This window comes from Sphaeramia orbicularis, chromosome 8 (genome assembly GCF_902148855.1).
Source record: "Sphaeramia orbicularis chromosome 8, fSphaOr1.1, whole genome shotgun sequence".
Lineage (NCBI taxonomy): Eukaryota > Metazoa > Chordata > Actinopteri > Kurtiformes > Apogonidae > Sphaeramia > Sphaeramia orbicularis.
In genome coordinates, this window is record NC_043964.1 from 39820880 (window position 1) to 39839861 (window position 18982).

Consider the following 18982-nt stretch of genomic DNA (forward strand, 5'->3'; position numbering starts at 1 on the left):
GTAAAGATGCACTGATAATGCACACAATCATGTAGGACATCCCCCTGAACACAGGTACTGACATACATGACTTGTGGACCATTCCACAGGTGATCGTACTGGGTCTGAGTGACGAGCGCTCGGACCACTTGGTGGACGTGTCGGTGGTTGATCTGCTGCAGGACAGGGAGGGCTTCACCTGGAAGGGCCATGACAGGCTGGAGCCACGCCTTAAACCCGCCCCCTTCGCGCCAGGCTTTCAGCCACTGGTGCTGGTGCAGTGTCTGCCACCAGCCTCGGTTACAGCGGTGGCGCTGCACGCAGAGTGGAACCTGATCTCCTTTGGGACAAGTCATGGATTCGGCCTGTTTGACTACCACAGAAGAAACGCTGTGCTGGCCAGGTTAGGGCTACGCAGGATACATGTTTTTATTATTTGGCTTTTCATTGACAAAGAATGAACATTTTATGGAAATTAATGTATATCTGCATTCTATTTTATTGAACCAATAGTATTTAGCAGGGTGCAATTTGTCAAAAAAACAGAGAGGGGGATGTTTTTTGTTTTTGTAATCATGAAAAATCAAGCAATTAACAGGCCTAATTATTTTTTAAGTTAACAGTAGGCCCAATTACATGTCGAACAGTTGAACATTCATCTTTAATGCAAATTCAAAATACATGAAACATTTAATTTTCTGCGATGTGGGAGATGGCCTAATTAAGCTTCAGGACCATGGATAAGGACCGATCACACGAACATGGTAGAGGATTAATGGCGAACAGGCAACACAGACTGTAAAACATAACATAAAACCTAATCGACTAAGATTTCACATCATGTCAAAATAATTTGGCTAATTAGACTAAGTAAACAATAGTATGCTCTGATGTCGGACTTCATGTGTTGAACATGTACATTGGCATCTGCAGACATACGTGCTGCTGAGTGCCAATGTTGGCTATTCATGTAAGAAAACTCAGTCCCAACCTGTCTGTTATTTCAGTTGGTTTTTAATTGTTGACAGGGTTGTCCCCCCCAAGGATGAAATTCATTCAGCAGAAGTAGGGATGTAAAAACCAGAGGGGCGGGTTGATCCCCACCATCCCCTCAACAAATCGCACCCTAATATTTTCTGTAAAACAAACTAAGACTGTCCTGTCCTTGCAGGTGTACTCTGCATCCTAATGACTCATTAGCAATGGAAGGGCCCCTCTCAAGAGTCAAGTCCTTAAAAAAGTCTTTGAGGCAGAGCTTCAGACGCATCCGTAAGAGCAGGGTGTCCGGGAAGAAACGCACCATCACCACGCCCACCAGCAAGGTAATCCGGCATGTTTCTCTTATGGTGAAAATGAATTCTTTTCAGCCTTTGCGACACTGTGTAAACATATGTCTGTTGTTCAGGTTCAAGAGGCCAACGCTGCTCTAGCAGAGCAGGAGGAAGTGGCCCCGGTCCAGCGGAGGATTGAACCACGGTCAGCGGATGACTCTCTGTCTGGAGTGGTCCGATGTCTCTGTTTTGCTGACACTTTTCTGCGTGATGGTGCGTTTGCATGCCGGTATAAATGATACATCTTTTCATCAGTATTTACATTACTAGAACATAGTGCCCCCTGTGTGTCCCAGGTACACACCACGGCCCTACGCTGTGGGCCGGCACCAACTCGGGCAGTGTGTACGCCTACGCCCTGGAGGTCCCCGGCATCGGAACGGGCCGTGCATGTGAGAGGGGAGGTCCGAGTGAGAGCAGCGTCTGTGTGGAAGCAGTGTTGGGTAAAGAGATCCAGCTGATGCATCGAGCCCCTGTGGTGTCGATCTGTGTTCTGGACGGGCGGGGGAAACCCTTACCGGACCCTTATGAAGCCTCCCAGGACCTCGCCATCGCACCAGATATGACCAACACTCACTCGGTCCTCATCGCCTCAGAGGAACAGCTCAAGGTACAGCAGGAAACCACCAAAATAAATCTGTTTTAGTTGTTGGAACGACATGATCAACCTGTTTAAAAATGTCGGCTGCTCTCTCCAGGTGTTCTCGCTCCCTAAAGTGAGCGCAAAGACTAAGTTCAAGTTGACGGCACATGAAGGCTGTCGGGTAAGGAAGGTGGCCCTGGTGGTCTTCAGTTCCACTGCTCAGGAGGACTACAGCGAACACACACTGGTCTGTTTGACCAACATGGGCGACATGCACCTCTTCAACATCCCTGGCCTCCGACCACAGGTAGATCTGGAAGAAAATGAAAACCTTAAATGAGTTATTCTTAAATGAGTCATTTTTTCATCTGTACTAATGAGACTTGCGTGTCTTTAGGTACGCTACGATTGCATCCGTAAAGAAGACATCAGTGGCATTGCATCTTGTGTTTTCACCAAGAACGGACAGGGTGAGAAGAAAACTGCTTCAAAACTCTCCGTCAGTCTAAGGCTACGCTCAGACTGCAGGCAAATGTGGCCCAAATCCAATTTTTTTTTGCATATATGTGACCTGTATCCAATCTGTTAAAGACAGTTTGAACAGCATAAATCAGATTTTTTTCAGATCCGACCCAGGCCACTTTCATTGGTAGTCCTACATCCGATATGTATCTGATATTTTGCAATGCGACCTCAGTCTGAACGGCCAGGTCGTATTTATCCAACCGTAATAAGATCAACAAAAGTCACTCATATTCACTACTTACAGTTTCAACATTTCTATAAAATCTCTGAATCACCGTATAGTATTATAAAAACCAACATACTTGTGGACTTCACTGAGGTACGGGATTTGCCCAATATTTAATGTTTGTGGAAATTACCAAAAAGTCACTTGCCCAATAAAGGCTTAATCTGGGTGAAGTTTCACACCTGCAATGAGGGTTTTGATCTAACCAAAATTACTGACAGTTGAGACTAAAGGAAATTGATTTTTTTTTTTTTTTTTTTTGTGTTGCTTAATGTGAGAGACAAGAACAAACTGCCCAGTAATGTACAAACAAAACACTTTGTACAGATTTGACTTTTATTTTTTAAAAACTTGAATCAGTCAGCGGTTCTCAGGTCTGAGTGTTTGTGTTTATTTCCACACAGGGTTCTATCTGATCTCTCCGTCAGAGTATGAGAGGTTCTCCCTGTCGGCCAAGGTTCTCACTGAACCGGTCTGCTCCGTTCAGCTGGACCGACCACTGGAGCTCACACAGACCAGGTAAAACACACGCTCCAATGCTGGAAATATTGATGATTCTTTAATCTATAGAGAACAGGTGTTTTTCTGCCTCTGAAGTGTATTTCTTACCCACTCCAACCGACTCGAACCGCATGTTGTGGAACAAAACTAGAATTCAGGGGCTGTGGATGAAATCCTGCAGCAAAATGTAATGTATTGGGGAAAATTATTGATCTTTCTAAATGAATAAAACAAGTCAAAACAATATATGTAGAGCTGAAACGATTAATCGATTACAGTTTTTCTGAATCAAAGCTTCATTTCCTTAATTTCACTGCCACTAAACATTGGTTCCACTGTTGTTTTACATGGACGTTTATTATGATACGAAGTTCAACACAAATAACATAGTGTAGCTCAGAAGAGATGAGGTCCAAAAAGGTAGAAAATGTCCAAATGCTCACTTTTCTTAAATGGAATCATCACTTACTACTTTAAACTTTTAAGCTTAACACAAACTTTAAAAAATATTGTTTTTTTTTTTGTGTTTTTTTTTTTCAGTTGTATGTTGGTTCCATTTTAAGTTGTCAGTAAATTGGATAAAGATGTGTTGAAGACTGCAGAGCACTGCAACAATCAAAATCTTACCAAGTGCATTTTTCTCATTTGTAGTCAAAATATCTCAACCTTAACCCTAACCCTTAATTCAAGCAAAAAAAAATCTGCCAATGGAACAAATGAAAATTAGCTTGATAAGATTTCTTGAAATAAGATTTTCAAGATCTATTGTATAAAAATAAGTTCTTATATCTCACCGAAAAGTTACTCTTTAGGTGATTATGTCTTATTTTAAGTGTGATGAGATATTTTGACTAGAAATGAGAAAAATACACTTGGTAAGATTTAGATTTTTTTCAGTTAGTACACAATGTTTGTAGATGTCATTTGACTTATAGATAGATAGATAGATAGATAGATAGATAGATAGATAGATAGATAGATTTTATATATATTTATACTGTTCTTTCTATCTAGATATTTTTTATATTCCCTTTTACTTTTATGCTTTTTGTGGTTTCAGTTGGTTCTGGAATAAAAGACAAGTTGTCATTTTCAGACCTGTCTTTTTTGCAGTTTTACTATTTTTTTCACCTATTCAAATAATTGTTTAATCAAATCAAAGAAAGTAGTTGATAGATGAATCAATAGCAAAAATAATCAATGGCTGCTGCTCTAAAACTACATCCCATTTGTGCAACAGTGTATATTTTTAGTCCTATTTTCTGGGCGTCCTGTGTAATCCCACTGGGGACCCTCGGTGGTCCTCAGACCCCACATTGAGAACCACTAATCTCCTCTTCATCATGCACTCTGCTGGGTTACCACCAGCTCCAGGCACTCGACTGCATGTGAAACCAAACTAATGATACTCTTCCTGTTAATGCTTTCTAATTCCTCCGCCTGTTGCCAAAGTAAATTGCGTGTGTTCGCGTGTCTCTCCAGCGACGGTACGACGACGCCACAGGCCAACGGAACCCACAAGAACCAGCTGGGCCAGGCCGAGGGTACGTTCAGTCACACACATCCAAACCCACCGCTCTTTACTTCACACTGTCCTCTTGTTCTTCCTCTCTGCTTCTGCCTCTTCATCACTCCGTGAACCTCTTAAACTCGGAGCGGGCTTTACAGGGGTTCCCCTTTGGTATCCATGGTAACCATTCAGCATGACCCAGTTGCCTCTCCTGCCCAGCACCTCCTTCACTGGCAGGAAATAATGGTTGTTGTGGAGACCAGAGTAGGTTTGTTTATGTGTTAGTGGGTCTGTCACCTGGAACTGCCTGCACACACAGAATGCAGGGGTTTGGAATATCCGAATGGGTCTACAGGAGGAAAAGATGTGGCAAGAAATGACCCTTTTCTTTACGATGACTAGTAGTTTACACAGTGACTTGGCACATGTTGTTTAGAATGACTTAATCCTAATCATATGCAGATACACCTCTGGAAATAACTCAATCACCTCAGATTTCCAGAAAAACAAACCTTTGGAACGGTCACAGTCTGTCAAATAAAGGCGAGTTCATCTGTCAGTCGCCGCCACGCCCTGGGTCTGACATAAAACATGGATAGTTCATTAAATAATAACTCCTCTCTGCTTTTCTCTACCTGAAACATTAGTACTTCACTGTTTTCTTTGTGTTATGTGAGGTCTGAATGTAGGAGGAATGATGTCAGTGTTTTTTTCCATTAAACAAAAAAGTTCATTTAACCCTCAAAGACCTGGACGACCAAAAACATCCACTGATCTAAAATGTTTAATAACTTTAGAACTACTAATCCTATGAATATGTGTAAATAATTCAAGTAAAATGTCATTTCGCATTCAGAGGCTCCATAGTGAACATGGAAACACTGTCACCATGTTTGACAAATGACAGTGGGTTTAGATGTTTGGCTTTATATTCAGTTAATGATACATTTGTGTTCAGTTTTTACGCCTCGGCCAAGGGGTATTGTAATCATTTTGTCGTCAGTTTGTCCATCTGTCTGTCCATTCAATGACATAATTGCATCATCTGAAGAATGTATTTGCATATCTGCACCAAATTTATACTGTGGATTAGGGATGGGAATCGAGAACCGGTTCTTTTTTGAGAACCGGATCCCAGTAGCTCGATTCCTTGGAATCGTTTGCCTGCCTGCTTAACAATTCTGCTTATCGATTCCGCCTTCGATGTGCATGCACGATGACGTCACGTGTGCACTGCATTGTTTTGGTCAGAACGTAGCCAAATTGGCGTTGAGGCAGAAACGCTCCAAAAAGACGTCACCAGGTCCACTTGTCACACTTGCAAAACTTCCATTTCTTCAAAAGGGTGGAATCCCTCCACTATACTCAAACATTTGTCCACAGCATGGGATTCATTTGATGCGCTACTTAGCGGCGCTTGTGAATCTAGCGGCAGAGTGAACACCAGGCTGTCATTCAGGCCCAGTTCCAGTTCTGGTGCGGGCAACAAATGTCGTACCCCTCAAATACAAGTTTCTGAAGGTAGGGGAAATGAAATGAGGTACACAACAACGGGAGACCCCCCCACCCCCAACTGAGCCCGGCGTCATCTGTTATTATGATTTGTATATATTGTATATGTTATATTTCATGTGCAGAGATGGAAATATAAAAGACAGTTAATGCAAACACACCCGTTTGTACTCTTTTATTCCCTCACCCAATGAGAATCGATAAGAGAATCGATAAGAGAATCGACAAGGAATCGGATCAATAAGCAAAATCAATAATGGAATCAGAAATGTTAAATTCTTATTGATTCTCATCCCTATGTGTGGATGCATCTTGGCATGGAGCAGAAACATGTTATGTTCTCTGTTTTGATATAATGACATGTGAATTTACTCTGAACTTTTATAAACATTTACATGATCAGTGAATTAAATATAAATGAATGAGTGAATTAAATATAGGAAAATACATGATTTTCATTGAAATCTGCAAAGTTTAAAACAAGTCACTTAGGAGGACTTAGGTTTAGAGAAACATTTATTCTAGAAATAGTAACATAACGTGCTGTGCACTTTTAATAACCCTCAGCCAAATATAGTATAAGATGCTGTTGAAAGTTACTGCCCTATAATTTACATTACATTGTCTTTGTGTAAATTTGGTGCAGAAATCTCAGTGCATTCTTCAGATAATGTTGATTATGTTGTTGAATGGACATGTCGCCATTTGACCTTGTAAAAGTAGGTCAAGGTGATCTATTTTCAGTAGATTTCTGCTCCATGCCAAATGCATCCACAGTGTAAATTTGGTGCAGATATGTCAATGCATTCCTCAGATAATGCGATTATGGCGAATGGACAGACAGACGACAAAACAATTACAATACCCCTTCAGCCCAAAGTTGGCCGAGCAGTAAAAACCAGTGGTCTCTATATATTTTTGTTGTGCATCTGAAAAGGGAAATGAAGTGAGGAGGAGGAGTTAACGTGATTCTGAATGATTCACCAAACATCCCCATGACCTTGTGGCTTTTCTTCTTCTCAGGACAAACAGAGGAGCCTCCGAGCGCCCTGTCCTCACCCATCGTGGACACCCCACTGGACTCACCCCTCAGCTGTGCTGACCTCACACTCGATTCCACAGGAGAGCTGACTGTGGAGGACGTCAGGGATTTCCTCACGTAGGAATACACACTCCTTTGTGTTTTGGCAGTTATGTCATATGTGAACCTCTCCACACACGAAAGGAGAAGATTGGAATAATTAGGGATACACCAGTGCATGGACCGGACATGTATCGGCTGATATCAGACAGTATATAGGATGTATTTTCACTGATGACAGAGGCAGGATTTGTCATAAACTTGTATAGTTACCTCCGCCAAGGAGGTTATCTTTTTGCGTTGGTTTGTTTGTTTGTCTGTCTGTGTTCAAAATAACTGAAAAGTTGTGGACAGATTTAGATGAAATTTTCAGGAAATGTTGATACTGGCACAAGGAACGAATGACTAAATTTTAGTGGTGATCGGGGGGTGGGGGGTATGTGTCTGCCTTGGCGGTGGTCTGCACTCTCCGAGTGCTTTTCTAGTTGTATTTGAGATCATTCAAAGATGATGAAGAGCTGATAGACTGACAACGAAAACAAAATAACTAAATAGAGTAACATTAGCATCAGCCAAAGTGTTATTTGCATATCAGTATCAGCCACAAATTTTGCAGTCGGTTACATAAAAACATAAAATACCATAAAATGCACTTTAATAACAGAGGGTTAAAATATCTAAAGTCATTAGCTCCTCCTTCACCATATTAAGAGGTTCTTAATCTCAATGGGGTCTTTTTTCCTGGTTAAATAAAGGTTAAGTAAAATAAAATAAAAACAGAAGCTTTTATCATTTACCTGAGATTTTGGAAATAACTTGGCTCGTTTCCACCAAAATGAACAGGGAACCAAACTTTCCCTGAAAAAAAAGTTCAGTTTCGTAGATTCCCTGGAATTCTTGAGGGGCGGAGCTGTGTGCTGAAGAGTGATGATTGGAGGAACACACATTGACCCACAGTGTTTAAGCCAGTGTGCCGCTATAACCTTGTTTTTTAATTTGTAGAAGCTCCACTTCATTTGTATGATGCAGTTAAACAAAAGGAACAGAATAACTTGAGCGTCCTCCATCCTGGTGTACTGTGTTGCATGAATAATGATGCTGGTTTGTTGTCGGTCCCTTGGCCTTCAGTCTCTTCTTATTGCCACCTACTGGACTGGAGGTGTAGTGCAGTTTCTATTACCACTGCTGTGTGGCATCAGCCTGGTTTGAATACATTTCTGGAAGTTTTGAGGTGCAGAGGAAACACAAACCACACAGATTACCAGGAATTCTTTTACCCAGGTAAATAAAATCCTAGAAATGTTGGCATTAAAGGGACTAGTCAAGGTAAAATTCTGACTTCTTAATGGTATTTTTGTTGATATATTCTACATTTCAAAATCTATCCACTGTTACTGATTTAAAAATGTGTAACAGCCCTCAGTTTGTACCAGTTATGACTGAATATATCCTTCCAGAAATATAGAAGGAAAAGGGTAAACATTTAGAAATATAAAACACATGACATTTACTAAAACTATATTCATACTGCAGGTAAAAGTGGACCAAATTTTTTATTTATATATATATATATATATATATATATATATATATATATATTATTTTTTTTTTTTTTTTTTTTTTTGGCACATTTGTGATATATAGTCCTGAATCAGATATATGTCTGAGGTCTTACAGTGTGACTTCAGCCTGAACGGTCATGTCACATTTCATCTAACTTTCATGCAACTGAAATGCTGGAGGAGGCGGGACCCAGAAAGATCCACTTTTATTTCCATAAAGACAGTGTGACACCACTTCAGGGTCTTAGACTGTTCACATGAGTGTGATGGCATCGCAAAAAATCAGAATTGAGGATTAAGACACTTTCACTCCTGAATTTATAGACAAAAATTTAAAAAGAGTAAAAATTATTTATGCTCTTGCTTTCAAGCAGATGCTAAATTAAGTGGCGATTATTAATTTGACTATAGCACATAAAATAGATCGAAATTTGAGTTTGATGCAAATTTGCCACAACAGGCATAATGGTCAACAGTAATGAAAAAATAATAAAACAGATTTTTATAGTCTCAGGAGATGGAGATGGTGTTATCGATACCACATAAGTAGTTTTAGTGTCCTGATCAAGTATGTATTGAATATGTCTAAACGGGCATTGGTGGAAAACAGACGATATTTCAGCTGATTCAGTATTTGAAACACTATGATGCAAATTTGCGATAGCTGATGTTAAGGTGTGTGAGCAGTGTGAGCATAGAGTTAGACCAGTGGTTCTCAACCTTTTTTGGCTCATGACCCCATTTTAACATCACAAATTTCTGGCGACCCCAGACATTCAAAACGGAGACATTTTTTTTTTTTGCTAAAATTAATTTGTTTTTGATCACGTAATAGTTTGCTATACTATGTTGCAAATAAACATTAATTTTAGATGATATTTATTCTATATAATGTATATTATTATGGACGGAGGCAGAAAAGCCAGGTGTAGATTACTGCACAAAGAGAGAATTTGATTTTCCTTGGTCAGGATATGTACAGTCAGTCCAGCTTGGATTTACAAGGCTGACAATTAATACTGAACAAACAAGAACTCAAACTATGAATTATGAAAGAGCTGCAGCATCTGAAACCGACCACAATGAACATTTGACAGATAAACAGTACCACAGTGCTTCAGTTTCAGCTTCACAGTTTGTCATATCTTTTATGGATTGTGATTGTCTTTCAACTCACCATCGATTTTTATTAGTAAGTTGTTGTTTTTTTTTGTTGTTGTTGTTTTTTTGTCAATTACTAGAAATTTCAGGTGACCCCATTTGAATTCCAGGTGACTCCACATGGGGTCCCGACCCCAAGGTTGAAAAACATTGCGTTAGAGCAGTGGTTCCCAACCTTTTTTGGCTCGTGACCCCATTTTAACATCATAAATTTCTGGCGACCCCAGACATTCAAAACGGAGACCTTATTTTTTTAAAATTTGAATTATAAAATTTAATAGTTTGCTATACTATGTTGTGAATAGACATTAATTTTAGACAACATTCAGTCTATATAATGTGTATTAGTATGGACGGAGGCAGAAAAGCCAGGTGTAGATTACTGCACAAAGGGAGAATTTGATTTTCCTTGGTCAGGATATGTACAGTCAGTCCAGCTTGGATTTACAAGGCTGACAATTAATACTGAACAAACAAGAACTCAAACTATGAATTATGAAAGAGCTGCAGCATCTGAAACTGACCACAATGAACATTTGACAAATGAACAGTACCACAGTGCTTCACTTTCAGCTTCACAGTTTGTCATGCCTTTTATGGACTGGGATTGTCTCTGTCAACTCACCGTATATTTTTTTTATTGGGAAGTTTGTTTTTTATTTATATCAATTACTGGAAATTCCAGATGACCTCACATGGGGTCCCGACCCCAAGGTTGGAAAACATTGCGTTAGAGTTTTGTGTTTTCCAGAATCCAGAATTAACTCATATGTGTGTGTTTGCTTTCAGGACTGTGGACGAGGCGGAGAATAACCTGAAGAACATTACAGAAGAGGAGGGACGCTCACCTGGCATCCTCATCAACTGAGCAGGTGAGGACCACAGACCGTCAGCAGAGGGGCCATGAGCTCATCCACAGTGTGTGTGTGTTTGTAGACATAACACTGGGTCTATGAGGCCGTGTACACACACACACACACACACACACACACACACACACACACACACACACACAGACACCTGTTTCTAATGGAGCAGGTCCAGAGTGTGCAAACTTCAAAGAGTCCTTCTGTCTGAGCTCTGCATTCCAACAGAAAGGCTGCACTCTGTTTTTTCTCTCTCCTCCGTGTCTCTGAAAAGTCAGTGGAGCAGAAATCATTCCCATTGATGCCGACCGAGCACATTCACACACTCGACACTGTTTCCTACTGTAGCTCAAGGTTAAGCTGGTTTTTCAGAGCCTTTGTGTCGCTGCTGCTACTGACACGTGTACCCTTCGATTCTTCTTCAAACCGCTGAGTCCTTTCATAAAAGATCAACCACAACCATCTCTTGGCAACGAGAGGCTCATTGTGTAGTTGTTTCAGACCCTTGGATCAGGTTCATGTTCTGTAAAATACTCTGATCTTATTCACTTCAGTAGATGTTTGCTGACGTCTCGTCCTCCTACGCCTGTTTGTCAACAGTCATGTCTTTTATTTTTAACTCTCTCCCACCCCCTGCTGGTGCCTCATGGAAACTACATATAATACTGCAGTTTTCCTCATGAAATATGACTAATATGTTCAATATTATACACATTTGTATTGTTGTTCGTTAAATTCAATAACTAGGGTAGAACTCTGAATACGAAGTTATCTTATTATTAACTATTTCTGTTTAATTTTTAACTGATTTGTCATTTGAACAAAGATTAATCCAATATTAGATTAGAGGCTTGGGAACACTCAGAGCTCTGTTGCATAATTAAAAAGTTGGCATAGTTGCAAATGAAATATTTGAATCAATAGACAGATGCATTCCATAAATAATTTAAGAACTTGAGCACTGTCAGGGTTTAATTAAGCATCAAACGATGAGAAAAATCATGAGCCGCTTTGTGTTGCTTAGTTTGCCAGTTAAACATCTCATTATCGCCTGCAGAGCTCTGCTCACATCGCTCCAGTTATTTTGCCTGATAAGATTTTACCAAATTGGATTAGTTTTAGTCTGTCTTTTAGTTTTTTTTTCTGAGCAACTTCATTTTTTTCCCCAATATGGCCCATTTTAAAATGGAATAGAATAAACCCTCATGTAATATCTGTCTTGGACAACAGTGCTACATGTTGCTGCATGAAATAAACAATGATAAATACAAACAAAAAACAGTCACTCATTCAGTCTGTTGTCTTAGTGCAAAATAGATCACAAATTGTTATAAAATCAGATGAGTAATGAAGCAATCCATGATGAAAGCAATAAGAATAAAAAAGAGAATAATACAGTCAATAAATACATGAAAAGTAAAAACACATGTAATAAAACTAGAAGGTAAACAAATATAACTCTATAAATATGACTACAGAAAGGTACAATAATTCCATATGAAGTGCCATAAGTGCTATGTGCTAATGCTAATGCTAATGCTGGATATCATATGTCTGTTAGATCAGTAAAATGCAGAGAATGAACTTCACTACAGGGATAATAAAAGCAAGTTAACTTTAATCTTAACCTTAATCAAAATGAGGCTCAAGAAGTGTTAAAAAAGCTTTTATTTTATTTATTAGTTCTGTGGAAGCTGAGGAAAGAGCGCTTATAGCAGAACAAACTGAACCACTTTTAAACAAGTTTAAAGTTTATACGTGATCATAAGTTTTGCTGCAGAAGAATGACTTTCAAATCAACTAGTCTGATGTTTTAGAGACATTTAGACGTAATCTGACTGAGCCACGATCACATGACATGTCACATTACAATGCTGTCAGCTGAAAACGACAAAATATTTTATCAGATGTGCCTTTCATTTAGACAGCAACAGTGTTTTTGGGGGTTGAAAACTCAGAAAAACAGCTTCCAGAGTGGAAATCTGAAAAACACTCCACTCTCACGTCACCATCTAAAGCAGGGGTCGGCAGCCTGCGGCTCTTCATCCTCCTTGTAGTGGCTCCTCCCTTTACTGCGGTCAAGCCAGCCGCGATTCTCCTCTGCATGGTCAAGTCAGCTGCTAGCATTTTTCTTGTGCACTTCTCATTCAACAGTTACGATAGATGAGCTGCATGGAGTGAATGTGCCTTCCAGACAACCAAAGGAAGGGCTCATTTATGCTCTACGTTAAAGACGCAGACGGACGGAGGGTTCTGTCCATCCTTTGTATATTACTCACGTAATTCTGTCCATTTTCTGGGAGCTTGTGGATGTGAATATGGAGCGGTACAACTGGGAACTGCGGAGGCGGTGTTGAGTTTTGAAGAGAATAATTTCCATAAATAGCGATACTTTTCATAGAGCAACTGTATGAGTAGGAGTACTGTGTACTTTTGGGGTAATCCTACAACAGATTCCCTTCCAAGCTCCAAAAGTATTTGTTTCTTCATCTGAAATAGGCTTTAAGACTAAATTCAATGATGAATAAAATTAATTTTTCCAATAAGTACCTCATGAATTTGGTATTTTTGGTATTAGTACTTCATATACTATTAGCACAAATACTATGAAATACTTTTCCTGTGTACTTTTAGAGTAATCATACTCCAGATTCCATTCCACACTGCACTTCTGTTTGTTGTATTCAGTGGTTGTAACAGATAAAATGTAAAAAAAAAAAAAAAAGATGAAAACTTTTAAAAGTTTAAAAGCTCTGTTACTTTTTGCGGCTCCAGACTTTTTTTTTTTTTTTGGTGGAGGAGGAGGTAAAATGGCTCTTTTGATAATAAAGGGTGCAGACCCCTGGTCTAAAGGGTTGGAAATGTATGTGTTTTCTCGTCACGTAGAGTTTACATCACAGGCACGCACCAGTACAGGAAAACATGTCAGATTATTTCCTTGCGACAGACCTTCCAGTTGCCGTTGCCGCTCTAATTTACATCCAGGAGTCATTTCACTAATTGTCATGAATCTCTATTGGGAGGAGAGAGCAGAGAAGGCACATGAACTACCTTCAGCAAATTATTGGTGCACCTGTACAGCTGTGGATGTATACTGCATACTACATCAATAAATAACTGGGATAGAGCGGGTCGTCCAATATCTGAAGGGTTGGCTGTTTGAATCCCACTGTCCCAATCATGTGCTGTTGTGTCCTTGGGCAAGACACTTCACCCACCTTCCCTCCAGTGTCACTCACATGAATGCATGTGACTGTTTGGTGGTGGTCGGAGGGGCCGGTGGGCGCAAATAGGCAGCCACGCTTCTGTCAGCCTGCCCCAGAGCACAACTACAAATGTAGTTTACCACCAGCAGCAGAGAGCGAAGGAACACTGGATTAAGAGATGGAAAGTGCCTTGAAAAGCACTATAGAAATTGAATCTGTTATTATTATTATTATTATTATTATTATTATTGTTATTATTATAAATAGGAAATTTCACACACTTTTGTGTGTCCATCTGCATGCAATTTTTTCTCCCAAAACACGTCTAAACACGGAATTAAAAGTGAGAACACAACGCCACTTGTACCTTTTCAGTTCAGATCGTTCCCGTCTAAACGTAGCCGTACTCTGAGTTTAAAGCGTCTTCTGTAAAATGACCAGAACATGTGTCCAAAGCCTTGACGATGATTATCAGTGACAGTGGTTTTAGTTTTTGCTCATAAACGTCTTCTAATTGTCGTTGCAGATTTCCAGGGAGGGTCTCCAGTGGTCTAGATGGACCCATAACAGTGCTGGACCACAAACATCTCCCATCAGCCCACTGTGAAGCCCCTCCCCCCTCTCTCAGGCCAGCAGCACTCTGCACTCTCCTGTCCTGTTATCCTGGCACACGCAGAAAGGACAACCTCCAAACGGACGCAGGAAACGCCACCAGACTGTCGCCGAGGCTCCTCCTACTTCTGATAGAACCACTTTGGAAACATGACGTGACCTCTGACCTCCCAGCTAAAGCACAGCCCTGGATTTGAAGCGGATGATTCAGATGTTTTCGAGAAGGAACGGCTGGAACATCTGCCGACTGACCCGCCGGGTGGATGTTTACGCGGTCTGTGGCTCAGCCTTCGTGGAAAAGGAGCGACACTGACGTAGGAGAACGAACTGTGACGTTTCTGTGTTTTTATTTTTCTATCCACGATTTTTGCGGCTTCTTCCTCCGCCGTTGGAACTGGAACTGGGCGCTCCGACGCCAAATGTTGCGCACGCTAGTGGGTGTGTGGGATTGTTGTGCACGCTGCTTCCACACCACCACAGCATCCAGCAGAGACTGAAGACGGAGCTCACTAGTGTTGGAGAGACTAGAAAAGGAAGGGTTTGGAGTATTAAACGTAGCATTTTTCCCTCCTGTGCCAAGAAGAATCTCCTTACCCAGCATTCCCAGCATCCTGCGTGGGTCGGGAAGGTTTCTTTTTTTTTTTTTTTTTTTTTTTTTCTTTTTTTTTTTTTTCCTTACTTTTCCCAGGGGCTAAAATCCATACCATCATCGCAACAGTTTCTGGATCTCACACAAGCACAGTCACCAAACAACCAACCCCAGGATCATGAAGGTGTTTTTTTTACTTTGAAGATCGACGCGTTGTAAAATACGTTTTGTACGGCTTTTGCGGAAAAGTAGAGGTGTTTTCTAAAGATAACGTAGATGTAAGAGGAAAGACAGTAGAGCTTTAAGCCTGCATTAACACTGTGTTTACAAAGGGAACCAGCTGGTGGACAGACTTTTAGAGTGAAATAATCTGAACTCTTACTACTTACTAAATAACATTCTGTTTTTCTGGAATTTTATCCATCAGTCGAGACAAAGCGGTGTGTTTGATGAAGGGATGGACACAGTATCGGTACCGTCTGCTCACTGGGACCATAGAATATGAAGGGTTGTTGTACACACCAGACTGAGGAAGAGTAGTGCCGAAGAAAAGTTCTGTTTTTTTTTTTTTTTTTAATCGTCATTCCCTTCAAAGTCACATTTTGGAATGAATTAAAACAGGAGACATGGATGAAGGTAAAGAATGTAGACAAACGAAGGCCTCGTCATCTCATGCGGAAATCTTTGAAAAGGACTCAGGGAAGTGCAGCAAAGGGACAAAGTCAGTCTGAAGTGTGACGTACTCAAGGAGACTTCTGGGTAATCTAGGCCGGATGCACAGCTTCGATCACCAGTGTTTTTACCCCCCCCCCCCCTTTTTTTTTTTTTTTTTTTTTTTTAATTTTCTGAAAGTTCGACCATGTAAAAACAGATTATCTACAGTATCTATGTGCAGGTTTACAGACAGGTTTCTAAAGTCAAGCCGATGATATTCAATGTTAGAGCTAGAACCTGTCGTAGCTTAAAAAAAAAAAAACGCGGTAATTCCAGCTTTTTTTTTTTTTTTTTTTTTTTTAACATCACCTTGCGTAAAGAAACCTAAAACAAAAGGGACCTCACTACTAACTAATGTAGCTCAACTGGTAGGACTTGCATTGTTTACTTTGGTGTTAGCTTTTTTTTTTTTGGGGCGTTCTGGTCGACACGAAAAATATTAAGGCGATAATTAACCCTTTCATGCTAAAGCCAACAGTTTCCCTTTTTAATTCCACAATTAAAAATGACTGTTTCTACTTTGTCATTCAGTTGTGTGTAGGATTTTAAGTGGTCATTTAGCATTTTTGGCTGAAGAATTGTGAATGTTAATAAAATTATTTACTCTCTAAACCGCTCATTTGTTGGTCAGTTTGTACAAATATTAACCCTTTCATGCACAGTGGTCACTCCAGTGGACAGTTCTTCTCCAGCTGTTCTCTTGTATATTCATGGGTTTTGTTGTTTTAGTTCCATATCAGCCAACACAGTGGACACTTACGCACCATCCCACCATAATACACTGACATTCAGACCGTTACTGTAACTATTGTTCTAGATCACAGGTGTCAAACATGCGGCCCGGGGGCCAAATCCGGCCCGCCAAAGGATCCAGTCTGGCCCGTAGGATGGATTTGTGAAATAAAAAAAATTACACTGAAGATATTAACAATCGAGGATGTCAAAATCATTTTATTTCAGATTCCACATACAGACTAATTAGATATCAAGTGGGTCAGACCAGTAAAATACTATCATATTAAACCTGTAAATGATGAAAACAGCAAATTTCCTGTCTTTTTTTTTTTACTGTAAAAAAGTGAAATTACATGAAAATGTTTATTTTAAAAAAAATGTTATTTTACAAAAAATGTGAATAACCTGAAATTTCTTAAGATAAGTAAATGCAATTTTACCAATATTCTGCCTGTTATTAAATGTTTTGTGTAATTGTAATTGTAATGTAAGTTGTAATGCACACGTGTAAATGAAAAACTGATAATCTGAGGCATAGTATTGGTAAAATTGCAGTTGTTTTTCTTAAGACGTTTCCAGTTGTTCATGTTATTCTGATTTTTGTAGATGTAAACATTACCTGTTATTATTTTACTGGTCCGGCCCACTTGAGATCATATAAGACTGAAAGTGGCCCCTGAACTAAAATGAGTTTGACACCCCTGTTCTAGATAAACCTGATCTGCACTAACATATTTGAGTGGAAATCAATTATCTGTTGGAAAAAAGTTTTTTTTTTTTTTTTTGCATATTATCTCCATGAAAAGAGTAATAACTAGCATTAGAATATGTTAAAATGTGAGAAAACATCAGATTTTACTTTATTTCATTGTTTTCATCTCACTTTCTGATATTGGGTTTTAAACATGTTTCTTTACTTCAAAAATTAAATGCATGGACATTTTTGTAACTCCATTAAAAAAAAAAAAAAAAAAAAAAACCTCCATCACATTGTTTTATTCATGCCTATGGAGGAATAAAAACACTCAAGAAAAAAATCTTACCTAAGGTTCTCATAATTAATGCATGAAAGGGTTAAAAAAAAAAAAAAAAAAAAGCTTACTAAAAGACAAGAAATGTAATGTGAGATTTTATTTTAATATAAAATACATAAATAAAGCATCTGCAGGTGGCATCAGGAGCATGTGCACAAATTCATATACACACATTTCATTCATATGTATGTGTGTAAGCCTCAAACACACTAACCAGGCATACGATTCACCCCACAAAATACAGTCTGGACAAGAGAGGATGGAACCATATGAGAACAGATATCCTGCTCGGACCAATGACCGCCAAATGGTACAGGTCACATGATCAAAAGACACATCAGCAGTTATGGACTCCCAAAAAAAGTGATATAGACCTGATTTACAGTCGAAGCAGAAGGCCCTGGAGTTAGATAAAAGATATGTCTGGAACACGGCGCAGACGGTCTCCCATTCAAAATGCATTTTCAGATTAAAAACTAAAAGCTTCAGTTTGTTCCAAAATGTCTGAAATAAACTTCGACATTCAGCATGTACAGGGTGGGGAAGCAAAATGTACAATATTTTTAGGCAGGGATTGAAAGACAGTGTATGACCAATTAGTTTATTGAAAGTCATGAGAATTTTTTTGCCACAAGAAAATGTACATAATAGAAAATGTTTTTATTCTATGTGTCCTCCTTCTTTCTCAATAACTGCCTTCACATGCTTCCTGAAACTTGTGCAAGTGTTCCTCAAATATTGGGGTGACAACTTCTCCCATTCTTCTTTAATAGTATCTTCCAGACTTTCTCGTAATAGTTTTGCTCATAGTCATTCTCTTCTTTCCATTATAAACAGTCTTTATGGACACTCCAACTATTTTTGAAATCTCCTTTGGTGTGACGAGTGCATTCAGCAAATCACACACTCTTTGACGTTTGCTTTCCTGATTACTCATATGGGCAAAAGTTTCCGAAAAGGTATGGATAATAGTGTTAGGTATGATTATGACATCAATGTATGTTTGGTTTCAAAACAATTGACGTAGTGCCTGCTGAGAAAAAACAACTAAATGTTCATTGTAAATTTTGCTTCCCCACCCTGTAAAACTGTTGAACTTTTTACTTTATGCATTTTGGAAAAAAAAAAAAAAAAGCTTTATTGTTGTCTTTTGTGTTTCTTATCGAGGCTCCACAGAAGCAAGAAAAGCATTTAGACGAGTTGAATGCGGCCTGTAACGTAAAAGCACAGTATTAGGGTTCAGTTCCCTGGCCTC

The 18982-nt window shown here is 39.4% G+C and overlaps 1 protein-coding gene across 1 annotated transcript in view; it reads left to right on the top strand.

Moving 5' to 3' along the window:
- The window catches only part of llgl1 (LLGL scribble cell polarity complex component 1), a 51646-nt gene extending 36772 nt beyond the window's left edge, over window positions 1–14874 (top strand). Inside the window, exons 14-24 of the mRNA XM_030141183.1 lie at window positions 90–382; window positions 1151–1301; window positions 1385–1523; window positions 1607–1920; window positions 2009–2200; window positions 2291–2363; window positions 3049–3163; window positions 4628–4689; window positions 7191–7326; window positions 10761–10843; window positions 14570–14874. Coding sequence (XP_029997043.1) covers window positions 90–382; window positions 1151–1301; window positions 1385–1523; window positions 1607–1920; window positions 2009–2200; window positions 2291–2363; window positions 3049–3163; window positions 4628–4689; window positions 7191–7326; window positions 10761–10839 — 1554 coding nt within the window. The 3' untranslated portion in view covers window positions 10840–10843; window positions 14570–14874. The remainder of the gene's footprint in view (window positions 1–89; window positions 383–1150; window positions 1302–1384; window positions 1524–1606; window positions 1921–2008; window positions 2201–2290; window positions 2364–3048; window positions 3164–4627; window positions 4690–7190; window positions 7327–10760; window positions 10844–14569) is intronic.
- Window positions 14875–18982: the final 4108 nt, after the last annotated feature.